The 23,082-nt window shown below is 38.7% G+C and overlaps 1 protein-coding gene across 7 annotated transcripts in view; it reads left to right on the forward strand.

Moving 5' to 3' along the window:
- Window positions 1–21,867, forward strand: part of Pdlim5 (PDZ and LIM domain 5) — a 162,157-nt gene extending 140,290 nt beyond the window's left edge. For all 7 annotated transcript variants that reach the window (XM_041659869.1, XM_041659960.1, XM_041660048.1 and 4 more), the window contains 5 exons: window positions 424–598; window positions 11,772–11,952; window positions 13,720–13,840; window positions 16,565–16,680; window positions 18,985–21,867. In XM_041659869.1, the coding sequence (XP_041515803.1) occupies window positions 424–598; window positions 11,772–11,952; window positions 13,720–13,840; window positions 16,565–16,680; window positions 18,985–19,074 (683 nt within the window). In that variant the 3' untranslated portion in view covers window positions 19,075–21,867. The remainder of the gene's footprint in view (window positions 1–423; window positions 599–11,771; window positions 11,953–13,719; window positions 13,841–16,564; window positions 16,681–18,984) is intronic.
- The last annotated feature ends 1,215 nt before the right edge of the window (window positions 21,868–23,082 follow it).

Consider the following 23,082-nt stretch of genomic DNA (forward strand, 5'->3'; position numbering starts at 1 on the left):
AACTGTTCAGGAAGGATGGGGATGGTCCTGGGTGACTAGCTACATGCCTGGTAACAGATGATGTGATCTTGGGAAATACACACTGGAAGAGAATAGAGTGAGCTCTTTATCCTCAACACACTGAAGTTCCTTATATGCTGTGATATATTTCCAACTAAGCTTAATTAGTTCAGGTGAGCAGAGATATCTAGATGGAAAGAAATATGTCACCTATGATAGTTACCTTACCATATCTCCTTGTGAAAGTAAGAAAGAAGTGGAGTCACACCCTGGCTGTCACTCATATTGTGTGCTAATCCTTGGCTTTATATTCTCTGTTCACCTGTTTAACTACAATATCAGTGGATAGCCAGTAATTTGTTATTATTGAAAAGTTCATATTCGGCTTGTTCACATTCTGCTTCTCTTGTATTTAACTTCTAGCGCCTTCTACTGCAAGAATTACAAACAGCGCGACTTCTTCAGGTACAGGGGTACCTGTGAACTCAGCTGCGGGGCCGCCCCAGCCAAGTGACCAAGACACGCTGGTGCAAAGAGCCGAGCACATTCCAGCAGGCAAGAGAACTCCCATGTGTGCCCACTGCAATCAAGTCATCAGGTCAGTCAGTTTTGAAGTTTTCTTCAAAAATACTTAATACCAATGTGGTTGTTTTTTAATGGTCTTTAATGTGTATAATTTTATTAGTAAAAAATTCTTGCTAAAACCCTGATAGGATTAAAGTATATAACCATATCAATTTTAATGAAAAGTAACCCCAGGCTCCCTAAAAATAAAACTAAAATATTGATTGTGTCAGTTACTCATTTCTACCAGATCTAGAAAAATAGTCATTAATATAGTAGTCCTTCAGAAATATTAGCATTGTAAGGCTTGAAGGGACTCTGAGATCATTTATCTCAACCTCATTATTCTACAAATTATACAAATGAAGACTTTCATTTACTTGGAAAATGACTTGTAACACGAAAGAAAGAACTTTGAGCCCCGGAGAAGAATCTGTGATTGTAGACCTTTGTATCTCTTCGCAGGCACCCTAAGTATTAGAATGGGTTAGCACCTCCGTCTTTAGAGTATTTCCTTCCAAATCTATTTTATTGTCTCTTAAATTCCAAAAAGAGGGAAATGCCCAGAGATCTTTTAATCATATTGTAGCGGAGCTTATTAAATCTCAGCATTCTTATGAGTGGCCTTTAAAATGTTATGAGGTGTGTATGCGAATGCTGATGCAGACAACTCACCAGAAAGACCCTGTTGCCTTGTTGGCAGTAAAAGTAGTTGCTTGAAATTATTGCTTACATTCTCTTCTTTTTAAACTGTCCTGTTTGGAAACAGTTGAAACAATGGGGCCTATAAAGGCAAAGAAGCTTAAGACTGACATTTCCCCCTTCCTGTTACATTAATATTGCCTAGCATTGTATTTCTAGGTCCCTTTTAATATGGAAGGTAGGATGCTCCAGTGATTTAAACACAAAGTACAAATAAATATTCCTCTTAACCTTTCAGTAATTGGATACCATGTTGAGAACTCAGTACATAGCTCAAGGTTAAAATAGATTCATTCTTCTATTTTAAAGATGTTCACGTGTGACAATTTAAAAACGTACAAAAGACAGAAAGGAAAAGCCCCAAAGCTACCGGCTAACATAAGCACTATTAATTAGTCTTCTAGCTTATAGATTCTTAGGGAAAGGCAAAGAGCGGTGCTAGCACAGGTTTCACTCCAGCCTAGAACTTATGTCCTCTAAACTGGCCTCAGACTCATGGTGACGAGGTACGGTTCTACTTGTGAACCACCTTGCCCAGTCTAGTTTAAACTTTTAAAACATGCACACAAAAACCAAGTCTTATAGAAAAAGAATATATTTTTAATTGTTTTTCATGTAAATTGTAATTATATCTTCTTCATAAAAATGTGACTACTAAGAAGGTTTGAACAATGACACCAGCAGACATGCTAACATGGAAGAGGGAAATTTCACAAGCTCCAACTTTAGACAAAGAATTGTAGCTAAGTCATGAAGGCTAAAAGAGGGGGAATTAGTCCTTAAGTCCTTAGAGATGAGCCCCTAATTGGTTATCCAATACCAAATGGTCAGCCCCTGAAATCATATACATATAAGCAACACTAAACAAACTGTGTGTGTGTGTGTGTATAAAAAGAGGTCATGAATTTGTGAGAAAGTTAGGGAACAGGACATAGGAGGGGTAAAAGGGAGGAAAGGAAAGGGAATAAACAATGTACTTAATAGTATTTTAATTATTTTTTTGTAAAAAGAATTATCAAATAGCCGCAGTGGTAGTAATAATGATTCTGAAGAAAAGGGCCAGAGCAGTGGAGGTCTCCAGTCTAGGGCAGCACACACTGAGCAGAAGGCATTGAGTAAATTAAGTATTTAAAGAACTGGGGCATGACTCAGAGTTCAGTCAACTTGGTTTTAATTGGTTAGCCATTTTTCTGCAAGTTTTTGTAGAGTTTCTACTTCACAGAAAGAATCTATATAAAATCTAGTGTAACACTGCTTTATTCTAATTAGTAAATCAGTGATTTTAATTACTACTTGCACTTAATTAAATTTTTAGATTTAATGTTAATAAATACAAACTCTGACATGAAACATGGTTCTGCAAGTTTCCTTACTGTGGTTACCCATACTGGCGCTAAGTGATACGGTATTCTGAATTATAACATCCTTTGTGGAAATAGAAATCGCCGTATTTGTGTGCTGCTGTAAGCTGCTGCGTAATAACCTAGAGTCTCAGAGCTTGTCAGTTGCTAATTCATGGCTGATTATCAACTTGAGTCCTCTCCTATAACCTTTTAGTGTCTCTTTTTAATATGGCAAAAATAGGACACTCAAAGCCGAAGCGTCATGCACCATTCTTCCTTGCCTTAGTTCCAGACTTAGTGGTAGACCGAGATGCTTTGATGTACGGACAGTCAGTTTTAGGAAATAAATATGTATTCAGCCAATGAAATGAATGGCCATCACTAACTGTTCCCCCATCTGCTCAATTTTACATTGTTCTTTATGATCCAGCTCTTGGTATCATTTAAGCATTGGAGCTTCAATTACTAAGGAAGTGAACAGGGGTGGGGATTAGCTCATGTCAAGATCATGTAACAATAATTAACATAGCACATTTGCCTGGTGCTCAAGTGCTACAGCAGCTTGCATACCCTGCAGTCGGCTCAGAGGCCTTGGTCAAAGCATAAATCCAGTTCTTGCCCTTGGTGTCAGTATTACTTACCAAAGCAAGAAGGTGTTGGATCAAGTGACATTATCTGGGACACCTGTTTTTAAAATGAGCTGCAGTTGTAGGCATAATATTATACCCTGGCAAACTGGGAAGTGTAAAGTTGAGTTTATGTTGTTAGTTTTCCATTAGTTATGTTTTAGAAGAGTTAGTTGCCTTCAGAAAACGTAAAAGATCTGACGTTAGCAACTGAAGTCATTGTCTTCATAAGGCATACTTACCCATACTTGATTTTTCATTTTGTTTTAATATTTAAGTTTTTGTGTTTATTTGAATCTTGAGAAGTTTATGGGTGTTACCCCTTAACTCATACTTAAAGGCATATACTTTGACTACTTACAAATGCATAAGATATAATATTTAGAAAAATTTCTGAAGCTTTCATTTTGTGATAGAACATTTCAAATTCAAGTAGGATGGAACTAACAGTTTTTCACGCTCATGCTTGTGACTGGATCGACTGAGTACAATAGCAGCACGTGTGGAAGGTGACTAATGGAGGCCAGGCCAGGTTCTGTTTCCTGGTGGAGCAACAGGCATATGAAGGACCCAGCGTACTTCCTGAATGTAACATATTGCGTCATTAAAATCGTTGCTATTTGTGTTGCACGGGGTTAATGGAGCTGCTCGTGTTTAGTGTCTTAACAACTTTTTGAAGGAGTCAGGAATACGTGATGCTTGGATTTTGTCCTAGGTAGAGAATGTTAGTATTGAATGGTAGTCATGTTACTGTTATTCCATCTTTCCTGCACCACAGCACCAGAACCACCTTCAAGCAACTCCTTGTTTATTCTGTAGAGAAAAGGAATTTTTGTTTTACTGAGATGTTTTGCACAGTGATTTTCAAGCACTTTCATAAGGAGAGCTTTTTGCCTACTGCACCATCCATTTCAATCTCTGAACTCTTTTCAACTCCTTTATTTATAGGTCTTTTTTTATTGTCCCTTCTGGTTCAGATTTTATTTGAAAATAAAAGGTTTCCTGGCTTAATGTATCAACTGCTGAATTTAAGAAAACAATTGAAAACATTGACCAAGATTTATAGGCAAGATGTAAACCAAGATTTTATTGTTCACTATACAGAAAAAAAAATGAAAAGAACGGAAGAGTCTAGCATCTATATTTGCAGTACAATGTCACCATTAAGATCCTGTTTGGATGGCAGTGCTTAATGAGTTCTTAAATATTCCAGATGTTGTGCAGAGTATTTTACCTAAATGTGTGTTACCAGCTAGTGATTCCATTTCTATTGATGCTGTGGATCCCACGTGAGGAGACTGAGGCACAGACAACTCACACGTTTGTCAAAACTGCTTAGATTGTAAATAATATTATCCAAGTTTTATTTCATATTTATCTAACTCCATTTTCTTCATGTCTGTAACAGCCACTGTCTAGGAGAATGCCTACACACATGACAAAAGTTTAGAGCTATAAAATTAGGATCAAACAAAGTTAAGCAAGGTAATAATAAAGCCAGCTGTGGGGTGATATTTTGTTTGTGCTGTAACAAACAAAGCTCTGAAGATCAGAGAAGCAGAGTAGCCAGTCACTAGGGCTCTTACCTCTACGAAATCCTCAGACCAAAATGGCCAAGAATGAGCCTGTCTCTAGGAATCCTCAGACTGAATGCCTTGAGCTCCTGTCTTTTCTTGTCTTATTCGCTCTCTGACCAGCCATATCCCTTCCTGTCTCCACCTCCCTAGTGCTGGGATTAAAGGTATGTTGACTCCCAAGTACTGGAATTAAAGGTATGAGCTACCACCACCTGAATCTGTTTGTCTTTTAGATTGGCTCAATCTCATAGAGCCCAGGGTAACCTTCAACTCACAGAGATCAGTCTGCCTCTGTCTCCCAAGTACTGGGATTAAAGGTGTGTGCCACCACTACCTGGCGTCTATGACTTACTAGTGGCTGAGCTCTGCGTTCTGATTTTCAGGCACACTTTATTTGTTAGATTACAAATAAAATATCACCATATAGCTGTTTATTAAATGTTAATACTGCTCAAGAACTCTATTGGTGTTTTGTGAATTGTTACTATTTAAAGAGTGCAGATTGGCTGGTGTATAACTTTCCATCCTGAGTTATTAGAAAAAGTGAAGACTAAACAGAAGAAAAGAGAAACAAGGATTGAAGCAGAAATTAATGAAGGGTTGGAGATGGCTCGGTGGTTAAGAGTACTTGTTACTCTTGCAGAGGACCTGGCTTCTATGTCTAGCAGTCATAGGCTAGCTCACACCATCCATTAGTCCAGTTTCTAGGTATCTGATATTCTCTTCTAACCTCCATGGGTACCATTCATGTACTTGGTTTACATACATATGTGCAGGCAAAACATTCTTACACATAAAATAAAAAGTATATATTTTTTTTTAAAAAAAGAAAGTAATGGAGAGAGAATTAAAACAGAAAAAAACAGTGAAACCAAAAATTGATTCACTGAAAAATAAAAAATGCGTATTAACTTAGTAACTTTTCTTTTCAGTTCAAGATTGTTTTATGAGAAATAATAGAATTCAGAATTTTGGGAGCAACCCACACGTGTCTACGGTTTCTGTGAGTTGGGAGGAGTGGTAGATATGTTTTAGCTGAGTCCCTGGTGATCTGGCTCTTCGTCCAAGCTCCTTTGGAGTGTGACTACTTGCAGAATTCAGTATCTAAAGCTGAAGGGCTGAGTTGCTCACCCCCTAGAAGCTGCTGCCACCCTAGGCAGCTGATGTGACTATTCCCCTCTTCCTTGGCACCAGCCTCTCAGCATCTTTCCTACAGAGCTCCCTGACTAGGTCAGGCCCTTCTAGGATCATACGTCCTTTCATTGCTCAGTGTTGACAAGTAAAGGAATTCTTTGTACAGGTTATATAATCTAATGATAGTAGCAGCGTCTTATTTAACATCCAATGGGAGCATTTATTCCAGGCATGTGTACATGTGTACACCTTCTCTCCTCAGGTTTCTCCAGCTTGGTTAGTAATATCCCTGCTCACAGTTGCTCAGACCTCATGTGATTTGTCTGCAAATCTGTTTGGTACAGATAAATTGACCGTGTGTGTGAGTGTGTGTGTGCATGTGTGTCCAGTGTGAATTATTCTCCTTGTTCACTTCTCCCTGTTCCTACTGCCATCCTAATCCAAGACAATATCATTTCTCACCCAGGGTAACAGAGTTCATTGCTAAGAAATCTTTCAGCTATGCATTTGCCCTGTAGTCATCACCAACACAGGAGCTCTATGAATCTCTTCTTCCCAGTTCAAAACTACTTTATTCATTAAGTAAATAAAACAAACAAAACTAATCTACATATTCAATAATTGCTTTAGTAATTATAGGTAATACGTATTATTACCTTATTCAAACAAGTGGTACTCGTTTTGTTTTACAAAGCATATAAATAACTTTGTTTTTAGAACTGCCAAACTTCCTTGTATGGTGTCTATACCATTTTGCATTCCTGCTACGCTCTATGAGAGTGTCCACACAGCCTCTTCAGCACTTACTCAAACAGATCATGTCAACTCTCTGGCTTAGCATTGTGTGCAAGTGAGAATCTATGCAACGGATTCTCTGAAGACTCTACTTAATTGGCTCTGCTCCATCCCCCTTCATTATTTCTCTCCAGAGTGGGATGAAATGGACATTAGTGAACATTGTTGTGAGAGAGAAAGAAGTACATTTTATAATTGTAAGATGGTGTAACAATTACATAAATATATTCAGCCATCAGTAGATCCATCTGTACCATCTGGCCTTTGCACGATTATAACTTTGTAATTTGTTATCTACATGATCTTGGGAAAGTTGGCAAATTCTAATGTTTTCTTCCTCAGTGTAATGGATTCATTTCTGTTGCTGAGGCTGCCTGTGGATTAAATAACAGGGGACGCAAACAGTCAGCGCTGATATGTAAGATAATCTGGATTGCTAGGTTGTGCTTCTTGCGATACCAGTTTCTTTTCCCTTTCTATTTGTAAGTTTTTGTTTTTCTCCGCTTCTTTCCTTCTTTAGGAGGTGGGAGCAAAAGACAAGCAGAATTGAAAAGTTGTTTGCAGTAGCCATTCCTCTCAGCCAATCAGACTCTTCCCTTTCTTTCTTTTGCCAGCCAACATGTCTTTAGTAAGGGCTGAGGGTGGAGTACTGTAAGGGGAGATGAATATTTAATTCCACCTTGCAGTTATCCAAGCTTGTCATTCCAGTTCACAGGTGGAAACCTAATCCCATCTGGAGAAAGAACTTCTTTAGTGTTAATCCGCTGTTAATGAATTTGTTAAATTAGTGTTTGCTGACACACAGAAGGAAGTATTTCCTTCTACGTAAGCGGGCTTGCTGTTTAATCTACACATAACCCCATGGGCACTGGGGGAAGCTGTCTTTCACTGGAGCAAGGAGGATCTAGTTAGGCTGGCTTTTTCCCTCTTGTTCTGGCTTAAAGAGGAAGGAGCTCTGATAAAAGCAAGACCCACTGTCTCCTCATATTTTAAAGGTACAGAGTCATGTCCTCTCCTGTTGAGTATTTTCTTTACTGCTCATGTTTGAAAAAAAAAAACAGTGAGATATTTCAAAGTTCTTCTTTTAATAGACTAGACTATATTTTTGATTGTTAAGCTTCGTGCCAAAAAGGTATTTTTTAATAACTTTTAAAGAATATATGTGATGGCCAGGCGGTGGTGGCAGTGGCACAAACCTTTAATCTCAGTACTTGGGAGGCAGAGGCAGGTGGATCTCTGTGAGTTCAAGGACAGCCTGGTCTACAAGAGCTAAGTCCAGGACAGGCCCCAAAGCTACAGAAAAACCTCGTCTCGAAAAACCCATATATTATATGCAGTGTGGTAAGGAAGAGATGGTTTAATGAATAAAAGCACTGGTGCAAAACCATGATGACCTGAGTTCAGATCCCTAACCACAGAAAAGCCCGGGATCCCCAGGGCAAGCTAACCAGCTAGACTAGCTGGGATTGGCATGCTCAGAATTCAGCATCAGATCCCTAACCACAGAAAAGCCCGGGATCCCCAGGGCAAGCTAACCAGCTAGACTAGCTGGGATTGGCATGCTCAGAATTCAGCATCAGATCCCTAACCACAGAAAAGCATGGGATCCCCAGGGCAAGCTAACCAGCTAGACTAGCTGGGATTGGCATGCTCAGAATTCAGCATCAGATCCCTAACCACAGAAAAGCCCGGGATCCCCAGGGCAAGCTAACCAGCTAGACTAGCTGGGATTGGCATGCTCAGAATTCAGCAAGAGATCCTACTTCAATGGGCAGTGAGGATAGTGCTCAAAAAAGAAAGCTGATGCCAGGTTTATGCTTCTGAACACACATGCATGCATATGTATAAGTATGCATATACTGCACATAGCTGCATCAAAACACATGAGAACACTCAGGCACAAGCACCAAAAAGGAATACATGAAATGTTAGCCTTCTGAATTGCAAAGGGGTACAGGAGTGAAATAATGGGCAGGGCCATTCAGAGTGAAAGAAGTGTTTAGATAGACAATATTATCATAAGGACCCACAGAGTTACCTGTAATCAGGCTACCCATGTGATTTCTGTTTGGTTTGGTTTGGTTTTTTGCAATCTACTGCTTAATGTGATTAAAAAATAAAATGATTACTCAAGGGAGTCCAAACTGCTTGTTGCAGAAATCTGGTAGGAAATTTTTCACAGAGCTCATGTGAACCTAACCCTGTGTGCTCTAAGAGGACCCTCTCATTAGCTCCCAGAAGAACAGGGATGAACATCATGAAGCTGCTTCCTATAGCAACGGTTTATATGGGCTAATGTATCACACCAAACATTGCTCATAAAAGAATGATTCTCAGAGGGCTAGGTCTGGTCAAGTGATGTGATTCATAGATCCAATTCTCTTGGGTTCTGATTTGGTGATAACACATACTTCAGAAAATCTAGGAAACAGATTGTATGCTCCTTACCTAGTTATTAGATGTCTGTGTCCCATCTGCCCCCCAGGGAAGCCTCCTCAGCTATTTGGGGTTAGTAGATGTGCTCCAGTGTCAAAGCTTTCATTTTAACCCAAGCCCACATCAGTATTTACATTTCTGAAGAATGCAGAATCTGAGGTTGAACTGACTTCTTTTAAAAACTGAGTAACCAATAAGGATCCAGGCTTTAAGGCCATTGAGTCTGTGATGAGGTGAAGATGTTTCCTAATGAAAAACTCAGGCTAACAATTTTTTAAATGCTTACATGTGTTTTAATATCCATACAGAATGTGACATAAATCCCAAAGTCCTACTGCACCCTACATTATAGTCACAATAAGTTTATCCTGGAAGTTTCTTTGACCTACACAGTCCAGATACCTAACTGTTGGGAAAGCTTAGAGCACTTAGAAAATTTTGTTCACCTTTGAGACTGTGACTTCTTGATTGAGTTTGTGGAATGACAGTATTTATAAAGCAGTTACAAACAGAGGGATAGCTGACTGGAGGTAACATATTTGTTCACAGTAGATGACACACAGCTATTTCTTTTCTTTTAGAAATAATGAACAGATGCCTTCCTTACTAGTCATGCAAAACCATAGTACCTGAAGTACTCCCCTGGTCACCCTGAAATTTTAATAATAGTAAACTAATTACTTCAACTGTTGCCAGCCCGTGTACAAAAGAGTATCATATTCCTAATAATCAGGGTAAGAAAAACTTAAACTAGAGAACACTTTCTTATGTTTCACAGAAAAAAATAAGTTCAATTTGCATCAATACTGCCTGACTCTTGTAGAATTGAGGACTGGATCTGAGTTAACACTAGTGATTTTGTGAAGAAAATTAGTATGTGGATTTGGATATGTTGGTACCAGACTTGGTGATGGGGGGGGGGGGCAATCACCAATTACCGAATAGGTTTTTTTTATTGGGTTGCATATGTGCGTGTGTGTGTGTGTGTGTGCGTATGAGTATGTGGGTGCATGTACTCATGTATGGGTATGCAGGCCAGAGAAAGACACTGGATGTGCTCTGCCATGCTCTGAGACAAAGTCTCTCTCACGGAACCAGAAGTTCACCTTCCCGACAAGGACAGGCAACCATGGAGCGCTCAGTTTCCTCCTGTTCCCCACCCCAAATCCGTAGTTACATGCTCATGAAGCCATACCCTATGAGATAGCGATTTAATGCAGATTTGTGTTTTCACAGGGTAGAAACTGCCTTGCATGATGTTCATTGCCATGGCATCCTGTTAGTACTCTGCCTAGACGTCCAGTGTCCATGCTTGCTAACAGTTGCAATTGCCTGTGATTGACCTGTGATGCCGGTTGACAGTATTGAGGTAGAAAGCAGAGTCTCAGTGGACTAGAGTAATACACTGGGAAGTAGAAGCATCAGCCCTTAGCTTTGTAATGTTATGATGTTTGGCATATCTTTCGAATACTCTTTCTCCATCTGTTGAACTGAGTTCATAATAATGCCCTGGTCTATCTCACAAGAATGTTGTATGAACAAATTAAATAAGTGTAAAAGTGCCTTGGAGGTAAAGCCATTCCATGAATAAAAGTTAGTGTGACGTAGCTACCGAAAAGTGTGTTACAGAGGCTAGTCTGCTTCATCTCCGAAGGCTTCTAACCAGATAAGGCTTCATAATGGGTTCCTGTTAGGGAACCAGGCACGTCTTACCCATTTATGTCTATAGTATTTAAGGGGACAGATCTCTATATAAATGTTTGTTACCTTGGTAAAAATACGCATTAAAATCAGTCTTAACTGGCCATCATGTAGTTCATATCTATAATCCTAAGTGCTTGGAAGGCTGAGGCAGGAGGATCATGAATTTGAAGCTACAAGGGCTACCTCTTCAGTTTTAGGCCAGTTTAGGCTACAAAGTAAGATCTTGTCCCTCCCCCACTCCCAATTCTGTCATATTTAGAGAAGGGGAAGGAGGGATTGGTATTTTGAGGGTAGATCTCATATTGCAAATAAAATTTTAATTAGTCATATTTGAATGAAATAAAAGCCTTCCAACTAGCTTCAAACAACTGATAAGGTACAACTCAGATTCTGTGATTAATTTAGAAGCTGAATTTGAAACATTACTAAAGTTGAGAAATACGCATATGACATCATATGTAGGGAAGTAAGGCTGAAGCCTCTCGGGAAATCATTATTCTTAAGGATAAACATCTCTAAGTTGAGATTTTTTTTTCAGTTTTGCTCCTGTTTTAAACATGTATTGTTTTGATGCTGCTTCTCCATCTCAGCGTTCTCATTCTCAGTCATAATGATGTATACAAAATGTCTCACTGTAACGCAATCAGAGGTGCCTCAAATCCCAAGCAAATGGGAAAGAGAAGGAGATAACTTCACTAGGAGGATCTGCCGAGCACTCTTGTTTCTCTTCCCCTTTGTCATCACTCAGTCTCCGTGCAGGTTGCCAGTTCCACCATGCCAGTGCTGAAGAAGGACATCAAGCAGTTAACTAGACATATGTAAGAAGAGATTCTCCCCAAGCCATCAAAAGCTTTCACCTTTGGGTTAAGTTGATCTCTTTCCTTTGGCAGGGGTCCTTTCCTTGTGGCTCTGGGGAAGTCTTGGCACCCAGAAGAATTTAACTGTGCTCACTGCAAAAACACGATGGCCTATATTGGGTTTGTTGAGGAGAAGGGAGCACTGTATTGCGAGCTATGTTATGAAAAGTTCTTTGCTCCTGAATGTGGCCGGTGCCAGAGGAAGATCCTTGGGGTAAGTGCTTGAAAATTCTCTGTTTTGGTGTATACTAAAGCTAGGCTGATTCTTATAATAAATCTTTTCATTATTTTTACTTTTTATTTTTTTCTTGTTTTATCAACCCTCTGCTTTCTTTAGTTGTGTTTATTATAAAACAAAACTAAACGGAGCTTTAAAGAAGTATATCAGACTCCTGGGGTTAGTTGTCTTTGGTTTTCCCTTACTGAGGGCTGGCTTGTCTGGTGAAAGTCTAGCCACTATGGGAAAAATAATTTACTGTGGGTGTGCTACCTCAGCAGGACCCTGTTAGCTGAGGAATGAAGAGGTCGTCCAGGACCACACACAGGAGCTTGCAGGACTGACACCTTCGCTGGTGTAAATTAAATTCCATAGCTTTTATAAGAACAGCCTTTCCCTACTTGTCAGAGTTCAAGCATAGGACACTGATCTCATAAAATATATAAAATATGAAGCTTATAATATTTTTATTTGAATAACTATAATGTTTAAAACTGTGACTTCAGTTATAGAAGTGTACATATGATAGGAAAAACATTTCAAGCTATACTTTTTGGCAAAAGAAAGAAATAATGATGAATAGATGCACTTCATGTCATATAACATCCAATTTCAGTGACATTGAAGAGTCAGGTGTCTACTATAGGTGACCAGTAGTGTGTGTGTGGGGGGTTGATTTTAGAAAAAAACAGTGTTCATGGCTTTAACATATACAAGTTGGAATGGCTTTGCTGAATTCTACCTACTACTCTTAATCTCAAAATGCAATAATGAAACTATAGAAAAATTTGAATTATGGAGAACATGCTTAAGTAGCTTTAAAAATAGTTACAGTTATAAATATGCCACCTGACCAATTTCTATGCTATTAATTTGTACAATGTGTTGGTAATAAATGATATAATGGCTAGCCTGTTCCTCCTAAGTGCTGACAGATAATCAGTTAGTAAGCTGTATATTAAAGTGCTATTTAGTGAATAAACATATTCTGTGGATTAGAGCATAATTAATAAAATCAAGAATTGTAAAAGCCATTAGACTATAGGAAGTGAAAGAAAGAATTTCCATGTTATTAAATATTCTTCAGAAATTATTTTTCAGTTGCTTTACATCTTCTCAATCAAATTGTTGAAATAATTCTTGAAAAACTAACAACCCAAACCTTTTACTGATTAAAATCTCTTCCTAGCCTGGTGTCTTGGAGTATTTAACCAGGAGGACATTGTGGGCTAGGATCCTTGCTTTTATGGTTCACACTTTACTCGATGGAGTAAGTGCACAGTGCAGCTACAGCTGATTCCGAAAAGCTAAACACTCAATGAGCTGATTGGATTATACTGATTACATTATTGCTTCCATAATGCACTGGAGTTTAGGTTTGTTTTAGTTTTTAAATGCTTTCCCTTCCTTCATGACATTTTCAAGATAATGCCACGAAAGTTTTTCAGGTTAATGCATCCTGACACCCTTTGAAAGAAAGCAGAATGTGTTGCAGCGAGCATTTATGTGATCCTTCCCTTAATCACTGCTTGTGAAGGCTTAGTAATAGTGATTATTTTGTATTTATGGAAAGCATACATATTGAATAGCTTTCGGTGATGGATGTGTGAATCTGTCACAACGTTTCTCATTTCTTTGATGAAAAGTTCAAGACAAAGATGAAATACTATGTCTACGTTAAGCTAGCATGGTACAACAGTAAGTGTAGGTATTGGTGTGTTTATTGTCTTCTTTTTTAAAAATCCATCTGCCTTTCTATAACAGGAAGTCATCAATGCTTTGAAACAAACCTGGCACGTGTCCTGTTTTGTGTGTGTGGCCTGTGGAAAACCCATTCGAAACAATGTTTTCCACTTGGAAGATGGAGAGCCATACTGTGAGACGGGTGAGATAATAAACCTTTAGTGCCTCAATTAAGTATAAAGCTAAATCGTTTATGTTTCTGTAAAACTGAAAGAGAAGTGTAGGCCAATGAAGTTTCCTTATTATTTTAGAGGCATTGCACATTATATATGACTCAATATATAGCAAAACAAAATAATAAAAACTGTTCATGACTTTGTCAACATAAACATTTCCAACTTCATCGATAACATCATGAACATTCAGAAGATTAACATTACTTAGTAGGAAAAATATTTTCGAATCTCCAATCATTATAGATATAAATTCCACCCAAAATGTAGCTTAAAGCTACTTGTTGTGATAATGAATACATCGTGGTTATAAATAGACATGAGAAATGTTTAACATTTGAATGTCATTGCTTTGCTTTTTAAAGCCACAACCTTGAATTAAAAAAAAAAAAAGTGAAGCCATTTGCTACCTTTTCTGAATAGGAAAGTAATTGTGGCTTAGACTGCTCTCCAGTAAAGATGTTCTTAATGATTTAGGTTCTACCTGAACACCCCAGCACTTCATTTCCCTTTGCCACATTTGCAAGTGAACGTTCTTACCATTTACTCCTTATTCAGATATTGCATATTTCAAAATATAAAGCATGCTTTCCTTTATTTTGCCTCTACTAACTACCATAAACTGTTGAGTTTTAATCTTATTTTAGATTGAAATTCAAAGTGTGCTCCTAGAAGAAGGGATTATTGCCCAGTGGTAAAGTTAAAGAGACCATCAGCCTTTGTCTGCAGCTGGTTCAGCATCACTTACCTCTTTGCTCAGTACTCTGGTTTTCACGGTCCCCTTAGCCCCTTCGTTAGGAAGGGTTTGGCTCTGTTCCAGATTGCTCACCGGGAAGCCCCAGAACCTCCAAAAAAAAATACCCCATGTGTTGTTAGCAGTATAAGTTGACTGTAAAGTTCCTACCATCTTCAGAGTATCTCATGTTCTACAGCTTATTTTTTCTGAAGAGAGACTTGGGATTTGTTTAGTTGATTGGCTGGTTTGTGAATTTTTTTAGCAGCTTTGTAAGACATTATGACTAACTGAAAAACATAAACATCTATCTAGGCTATGATGCTTAATGTCTTCTAAGAAATCATGACATAAAACGAATGCATTGCTAGCAGAGGGGAATCATGGTCTAAATTTTATTCTTTTCCCTTAATCTTCAACTAGTTCTTAGTAGTGTTCCCATCTCAGGAGATGGCTGCATTGGCCACTGTCCAAACACCGAGGATTCCCCTCTCTGATCTTCCAAAACAGAATCTAACAAGTAATTCTGGCAGTTCCACATCCAGTGGATGTTAGATAAGCGTCTCCTTCCCTCTCCAGTGTGCCCAGCTTGTTCTCACTTTTTGTCTGGACTTCCCAAAAGCAGCTGCAGAGTAATTGGTGCAACGTCAACAATAGCAGATTGTGCTTGTATCCTGTAAATGTCATTCACTAGAATGAGAACCGTCCTCCTTGCTGCTTTGCCAGATTTATCTTCTGCCTCTTTACATTTAACTAGATTTAACCCATTTCTTATCCCTTTATTATTTCTGAACATGACTAAGATTTTATTTCTGGCTCCTCCAGGGCCTTCATACTTAACAATTTCTTCTAACTAGAATATTTTCAGTGTGATTCCTCCTGTTTTTCGAGTCTCATCATGACTGTTATGTACCAGAGAAGGTTCTCCTCACTCTCCTATAATGTAGTATGTACTTGTGTCCCTACCTGTTCTGTCTCATAGCACTGAGTTTTGCTTCATTGTACTTACCACAGTCTTAACCAAAGCCTCATGTAACAAGCATCCACGCCTGTCCTTTTTACTTCTCTGCCTCTGTGGTGCCTGGAGCCCTGCCTCGTAGAGTCTATGGAGGTGTATTCCACATGTGGTGCTAAAGAATATTTGTCTCAAGCTGCATGTTATATGATCCCTCCCCTCCAGTGTCTGCTGGGTTGACATTAGTAAAGGCCGAAAGTTGGCTCATATGTCAACACAGTAGTGAAGTTGAATGTACGAGAATAACAAGGTGACAGCACTCCTATTTAATACTAGAAAAGGGACAAGGCCACTTTCATCAGAAGGGAATCCTGTTAGTATTTTAGAACTAATCCGTCAAGTTATTCGTGTTGTCTGACTAAAGATTTCCAGTATGGACTCATAAAATTGGAAGGAAGATACAAGGAAAGAAAGTGTGGCTGGTTTTATTGACATAGTCCCGCTAGGAATTCATTTGTGAAAGTGTCCTGAAACCTGTATTTGAATGTTAACCAGAAAGATTTGCCATGCTTGCTCTCAGTTTATCTTAACTAGGTTCATTGTTAAATGATTGAGAGTCCTCTTACCGTTCCTCGACACGTCCAAGTGTACTGATGACTTGCACAGAACAGCGGTTTCCTGTGCATACATCTGGACATTTAAATAGAGAGACACGGAAAACAGGGTGTATAATAAAAAAATAAATTTCATAGTAGTGTTTGCCATGCTGGACGTACATCCCAAGCAAGGCAAGTGGTTCCTCTGCAGAAACTGTCCTGTTTCCCATCCAGTCCAGTGAGGTCCCCACCAAGCTGCCCCACCCCCAGTGGGTATTGTATTTCTCAGTTCCACCTCATTCCTAGCCTTTGTATCTCATTTAACTCCCATTTTACCACTGTCTTCTGTGACCTGCCGTTCCAAAGCTTCACCGTGTACAAATTACATCTCTCTCCTAACATGATGCAGATTATTATGCTCTTTTTGGAACTATATGCCGTGGATGCGAATTCCCCATAGAAGCTGGCGACATGTTCCTTGAAGCTCTGGGCTACACCTGGCATGATACTTGCTTTGTATGCTCGGTAAGTCAACTACTGTCCTGGTCAAAGTTTAGTGCTCGAGAAGTAACAGCACTTGGGTCTTTCCTTTCCTCAAAAGAAATGAATACTGTTTTTTGATGTTCTTAAAAGTTGGATTTGACATTATTTGGCATATAATAAGATCTTACCCCAAAGAAAATATGACTTTTAATGTATTCTTATCTCTAAGAAGAAGATTTTTGCCTTTTTTAAATATGAGTTCTTTTCTTAAATTCCTTTATTAAACAGTTTAAGTTATTTTTGACACACTGGGTATTTCTTTTTTTTTTAAAGATGTATTTGTTTATTATGTATACAATGTTCTGTATGTATGTATGTATGCTTGCTGGCCAGAAGAGGGCACCAGATCTCACTACAGATGGCTGTGAGCCACCATGTGGTTGCTGGGAATTGAACACAGGACCTCTGAAAGAGCAGTCAGTGCTCTTAACCTCTGAGCCATCTCTCCAGCCCTGGGTATTTCTTAAATAGAAAACAAATTCTGAAAAACCAGATAACCAGCAAGATGTCTCAATTTTTTTACTGACTGAGAAATAGCACATCAATTTTCTATTCTTTTTGAAATGGTAATGATCATGCAAAAGAATTTTACCTTTTTCACTTGCTACTTTAATGATCTTGGTTTTGATTTTATTTGTTTTGGTGTTTGTATGTGTATGTGTGTGTTCGTGTGTTTACATTATTACAGAGACTGAAGGACGGCCTCAAGTGTCACCTTCAGAACCCTGGCCCCTCCTTTGAGACAGGGTTTCTCATGGGCCTAGAACCTACCAATTGGGCTAAATGGGCTGGCCAGATAGCCCCGGGGGGACCCTTTTTTCTTCACTTTTCCAGCCTTGGGATTACAAGCATGCATGTAGCATGATACCCAGCATTTGTACATGGTTTTTGGGGCTCAAACTCAAGTGCTTTGTTGACGGAGCTATCCTCAACAGCTCCTTGTGGAGACTGGAGACTGTCTCACTGCGTGGCTCTGGCGGACCGGGAACTCCCTATGTCAGTGATAAGGCTGACCTTAAATTCATAGCGATCCACCTGCCTCTGCCTCCTGAGTTCTGCGACTAAAGGTGTGCATCACTATACCTGGCCTTCTGAGTTTTATTTTTAATGATTCAGACAGATCAAAAGATTAACAATGACCCTAAGATAAGTTTGATCATTTATAAAGCTCATATTCAGCATTGATGCTATATTCTAGTATTTGGTATCTGTTACTGCTGTTAGATGTAATATATCTAACAGTGTTTGATACCCCTTCTATAAAAGAATAGATAATAGTGAAATCAAATGATTTCTCCCAACATTTTCTTTGAACACTCCTTGTTTTTACTTCATTCATCGTTTAGACTTCATAAAGCTTATAAAAAGCAACTTTACATATTTGCCTTCTCATGAACGTCGTCATTTGCGAGATAGCAGAAACAACATGAAGGGAAAAGTGGGGGTGGCCTGACCACAAAACCACCGAGCAGGAAGATACTGCCCAAGGTGTTCACTGTAGAGTCAAGTTAAATCAGTTCTTTCACAAAGAATAGCTTTATCCAGAAAGTAAATGAAAGTCAGCCTATTGAGACTGGAAAGATGGCTAAGTGATTAAGAACTCGTCAGCCTATTGAGACTGGAAAGATGCTAAGTGATTAAGAACTCGTCAGCCTATTGAGACTGGAAAGATGCTAAGTGATTAAGAACTCTCTTGCTGCTCTTGCAGAGGGCCTGAGTTTGGGTCCCAACACTCATATCAGTCAACCCCCAACCAGGGCTCTCACTGCCTCTCATTTCCCAAGACACCTCCACTCTGATACACACCATACTCAGACTCATACACATAATAAAAAAATCAAGTAAAAGATTAAAATAATCTTTGGCCAGTATATAAGAGAACAGACTGACATTGGGTTTGGTCATGCTTGACAAAGATGTTGAGCTGTTTCTTTTTTAATTCGTTAATTTTTTATAAGAGGAAACATTTAAAAGATTGATTAGAATTTGTATACTTAGGGTGACTCTTTGATGTATTAAAGTTTTCATTAGGACTAAATGCTTCCCTCTCGGTAAAGAAGAGCAATCATCAATGTTTTGAATAAACCAGACTATGTTCCAGAAAGGAAAAAAAATCACACTGCTTTTCCAAGATGACATAAAATGTCATAGTAATCATGACGTGTCTGTTTGTCTGACACGACTATCCACAGAGCTTGTAATCTTACTCACTGGGGACAGTCATTTCCCTTCGGGAGATTTGGTTTAAATAATGATATTCTTTTAAGTAACTCTTCTTTTTTGCAGGTGTGTTGTGAAAGTTTGGAAGGTCAGACATTTTTCTCCAAGAAGGACAAGCCTCTTTGCAAAAAACATGCTCATTCTGTGAATATTTGAAAATCAACAGTTCCAGAAAAGAGAAGAAATTTGAAGAGAAGGGGGGAAAATTAAAATTATCATTTAATTTTTAGTTTTAATATTTATAAGGAGTTATAAAATAATAATAATTCTGAATGGATAAACTCCAACATTAAAACCCCAGTCTGTGAGAAAATGTTTGGCTTCAGAAAGTCACAGACAGTTTGGGGTTTATTATGACTAGCCTGTATTTTCTGCCCATGAAGTAGCCTTTATAAAAATCAATTTCCTGACTACCAAACTCTTCTTAGAATAAATTAGCAAAGGATTACATTTTAGAATTAAAAACTCTAGCCTCTATGCTGAAGTTATACTTTCTTTCCTTGTAACTTTGAGAATCCACAGAGGGCAATATAAGTGCCTTAGACTTTATTAATAAGAATAATTGTTTAATAAACTCATTTTATCTTTAAAATAGTAAGTAGTTTAAATAAACTTTATGAGTAGGACCATGCTATCTTTTTTTTTTTAGTCTGTGTACATGCTTTGGTCTTATCATTGGTCCTCTTAGTAAGACAGCCCAAGGAAGTTTTTGATCATAGTTTGTTATGCAATAAGAGATGCTGTAGTCTCCTGTGTTCTTCCCAAGGCTGCCATGTTGCTTATAGGTCACAGATACTGATGTCTTCAGATGGGGTAGTTTGTTTGCCCTGTGTGTGGCTCATCACCTGGGCTAGGCTGCAGTGTTTCTCATCTCTGATGCTGACGTGAAGATAATTCAGTAGTGCTAGACTAATAGTTTTCACTCTCTCTTTAAAGAGAGTAGGTAGAAGATAAAGGAGCTAGAAATTGGGAAAATAAAGCAATTGAGAAGTAAAAAAGAACCGCTTGCCCCTTTCAGATAATGAACTAGTTAGTGTTTACAGTTGACTGAATGACCATCTGGAAACTTTTTGCCCGGTAATTTTTTTCGATTGAGGATTAGGATAAGATCCAAGTTAATGTTGTTACTGTTTGTTTTTGTTGTTGTTGTTGTTGTTTGCTTATTTGGGGTTATTCTGGGATTTTGTTTGTTTGTCTGGGATTTTTTCCTACCAGTAGGAAGTAAACCCCTCTCATTGTGTGATCATGGGGTTAGGCAACTTTTATTCTCTGACATTTGGAAGTACAGGGAACCATGATCCATTGCTCTCATTGTCCTGTCATGTGTTCTCCTTGATTGGGCAGAGCATTGTAGTCAGGAAAGTAGCGTGGCTCACTGCCCAGTGAGAAAACAAATTATGGCATTTGATATTTTTGTCTTTGTTTCTACAATGAATGAAAGCCCATGATCCTGCTGAGTTGTAACTGTTGTAAATCTGTTGGGAGCATGGAGCTTTCAAAATTCAGATAGGGCATCCAGTTCTTGCTGCCCCATCTTTAAAGAGCACCTGTGCATGTGTGTGCTTGTGTGTGGAGGAGGCCATAGGCTACAGTATTTGTTTAACCACCCCCCCCCATAACTTTCAAGGTATCTGTCCTGAAAGCTGCTAAATTATGGTCTAATAAATTTATATTATATGCAGATAATAACGAACTGGGGGATAAATGAACAGGAAGGGTGGCACACGTTGTAAACCAGAAGTGTCTCCAGTAGCAGCCCAGCTGGCCTCCTCACCTGTGCTTGTAGGAGTCAGTGCTGGAACATAGTGCTCACGTTAAATCGTGACCGATAGCAGACTCGCTGGCTCAGGTGCATTATTTCTCATCTGAATGTCAGGCTTTGGCATTACACTACAAAAGAATGGGGTTTTTGTCTTTTAGATGCTATGCCCTGATAATATTTCACAACTCATTGGCAGTTACATGTTCAAATAATTTTCTTTGACTTGGATTTTTTATAAAGTTGCCTTTCCTTAAGGTTTTCACTTCTATTAAACCTTTATTTCTCTGTTACTTGTGAAATATAATACTGCATTTTATAATGCCGTATTTCTCTGAATTTACTCTCTGAAATGGTAGTGTGGTTCACTAGTTTGGCCTTGTGTCTTTATTCTTTGCCTATCGTGTTGTACGGCAACTTTCGTTTCGGTTCCTAAAACAGTGACTCCTGGGAGTTGAGTTCTCACCATAACCAGAAGAGCCTTCTGCAGTGAGATCGTCGTGCCTTGTGTACCAGCATAGATTCTTTAGTACCTGGCAGAGCACTTTACTCTTCTGGCAGGCTCCCTGAGTATCTTGTATAAATCTTCTGTGCCAGTAGCATTTTTTCATTATTACATTTTCAACATAGAACACTGAGTTTTTCTCGTGCTAAATGTTTATTTCAAAAGTTTGCTTGATGAGCTCCAGATGAAAACAATAGTGCATAATTCTTAATGTCCCTTATTCGATTTCTCATTTTTGAGACTTCGAGGGGCCCGGATTGATACTGTTTCTCCAATTGTTCTGGACGGCTGTTGCCTATTGAAATAGGAACCTCTGCTTATGTTCATAGCCACTCCGTGTTTCCTGTTAGTAGGGTTACCTTCTCCATGTAAAACTAAAGCCAAATTATTTGGCCACAGTATTAAAAGTGATCATTTATCTTTCAAATATTGATATAAAACCGTATTTAGAATTCTCTACAACAAAATGTACTCTTTTCAAGGAACCGTAGATACTTAATGTGTAATTTGCCATACCCGTCAATCATTGTCTTTTGTTTCCTTGCATTTTTAACTTTGTATGTAGTTACTCTTTGCTTTCGGATATGTTTTCTAATTTTGATTTTCTAAAATCACACGAGAAATCTAATCTGTATAGTGATACCTTCATGAGCACGTACTCAATAAACACCTGCAATGATGGTGACACACACGCCTGCTTTTTCTCTCTGGGTGGTATGTGATTTCATTTAAGTGAACATGTGGAGAAGTCACCTTCCTTCCTCACAGGACCAGAGAAGATGGAATAGCCCCGCGAAGAGCCTCTGCCATGGTATTGGCCAATCCCAGTGACCCAGAAACAGGTCATTTGAAAATACTGCATTTACTGTATTAGCCACCTTGTGTGCTTTGCATGTATAATGTATAAAAGACATGTTTATAAGTTAGTAGGTAAGTTGTCTTTAAATATGTTTGTTGCTTGAAATGACTCATTGGGATGACCTAGTATCATGCCTTGTTATGTCATGGATCGTAGGCAGAGAACAAATTCCCTGCTCTTTCCATTTGGCTGAGCCAGCTATGCACAGCTCAGCTCAGTCTCATTAGCTGACTGGTCATTGTCGGTAGGCTCACTCACCTTTTACTCATTTGTTTAGTGGCTGGAGGGGGATATTTTTTCCTAACTGTATAAATTAAGGGATGTCTGCGTTTCAGGCTGTACATTGGGAATGGGAGAGAAACTCAAGTCTATTTTGCCCACAGTATATTAAACTCCAGAAGCCAAACTTTTAAGGGCATCGAGTCTGCATCTGACATTTTAATAGCTGCTGTTTGGTTTCTGTCAATCACGTCATTGCACATTAAAATGCACCTACAGAATAAGAGATCTGTCATTCCTTCGTTAAGAAACAGTAATCCAGTACAAGATTTATAGGCTTACGTCTCAACTGTGTGTTCACAATAAACCCCCCTTCGGTGCTGAAACCAGAGCAAGCCTCCCTGCCAGTCACTGTTTTCTACTCACATGTCCCCAATATAAGATTATCAAAGGTTTTCTGACTGAACTACATATAAAAATCCTTTTGCCAGCAAAAGCTTAATTTAGCTTGGCAGTTTCCCTTTCTGAGTACTCTCGCAGACAAGATCTTGGTTATATCAGAAACACATAGGCACTATGTATTATTAGCGGGCCTGGTGCTAATTAGGGAGAATTACCAGAAATAGTTTGCCTTGTGGAAATTTATTACAGAATCACACTTGACTGATGGCAGAATAGGAGTTGCTGAGAGAGAGCAGCTCCCACTCATAACCACTAATTAATAGGGTGCCAAAATTCCGCAGAGAAAGTTTCATCCCAAGTGTGGGAGCCTCACAGGGAAAATGGTTCCTGTGCAGTACTTAAAATTTAACAGAGGAAAGG

Source organism: Microtus oregoni, unplaced genomic scaffold, assembly GCF_018167655.1.
Source record: "Microtus oregoni isolate MIOR12 unplaced genomic scaffold, Mior012 000000F_ref0000247, whole genome shotgun sequence".
NCBI lineage: Eukaryota > Metazoa > Chordata > Mammalia > Rodentia > Cricetidae > Microtus > Microtus oregoni.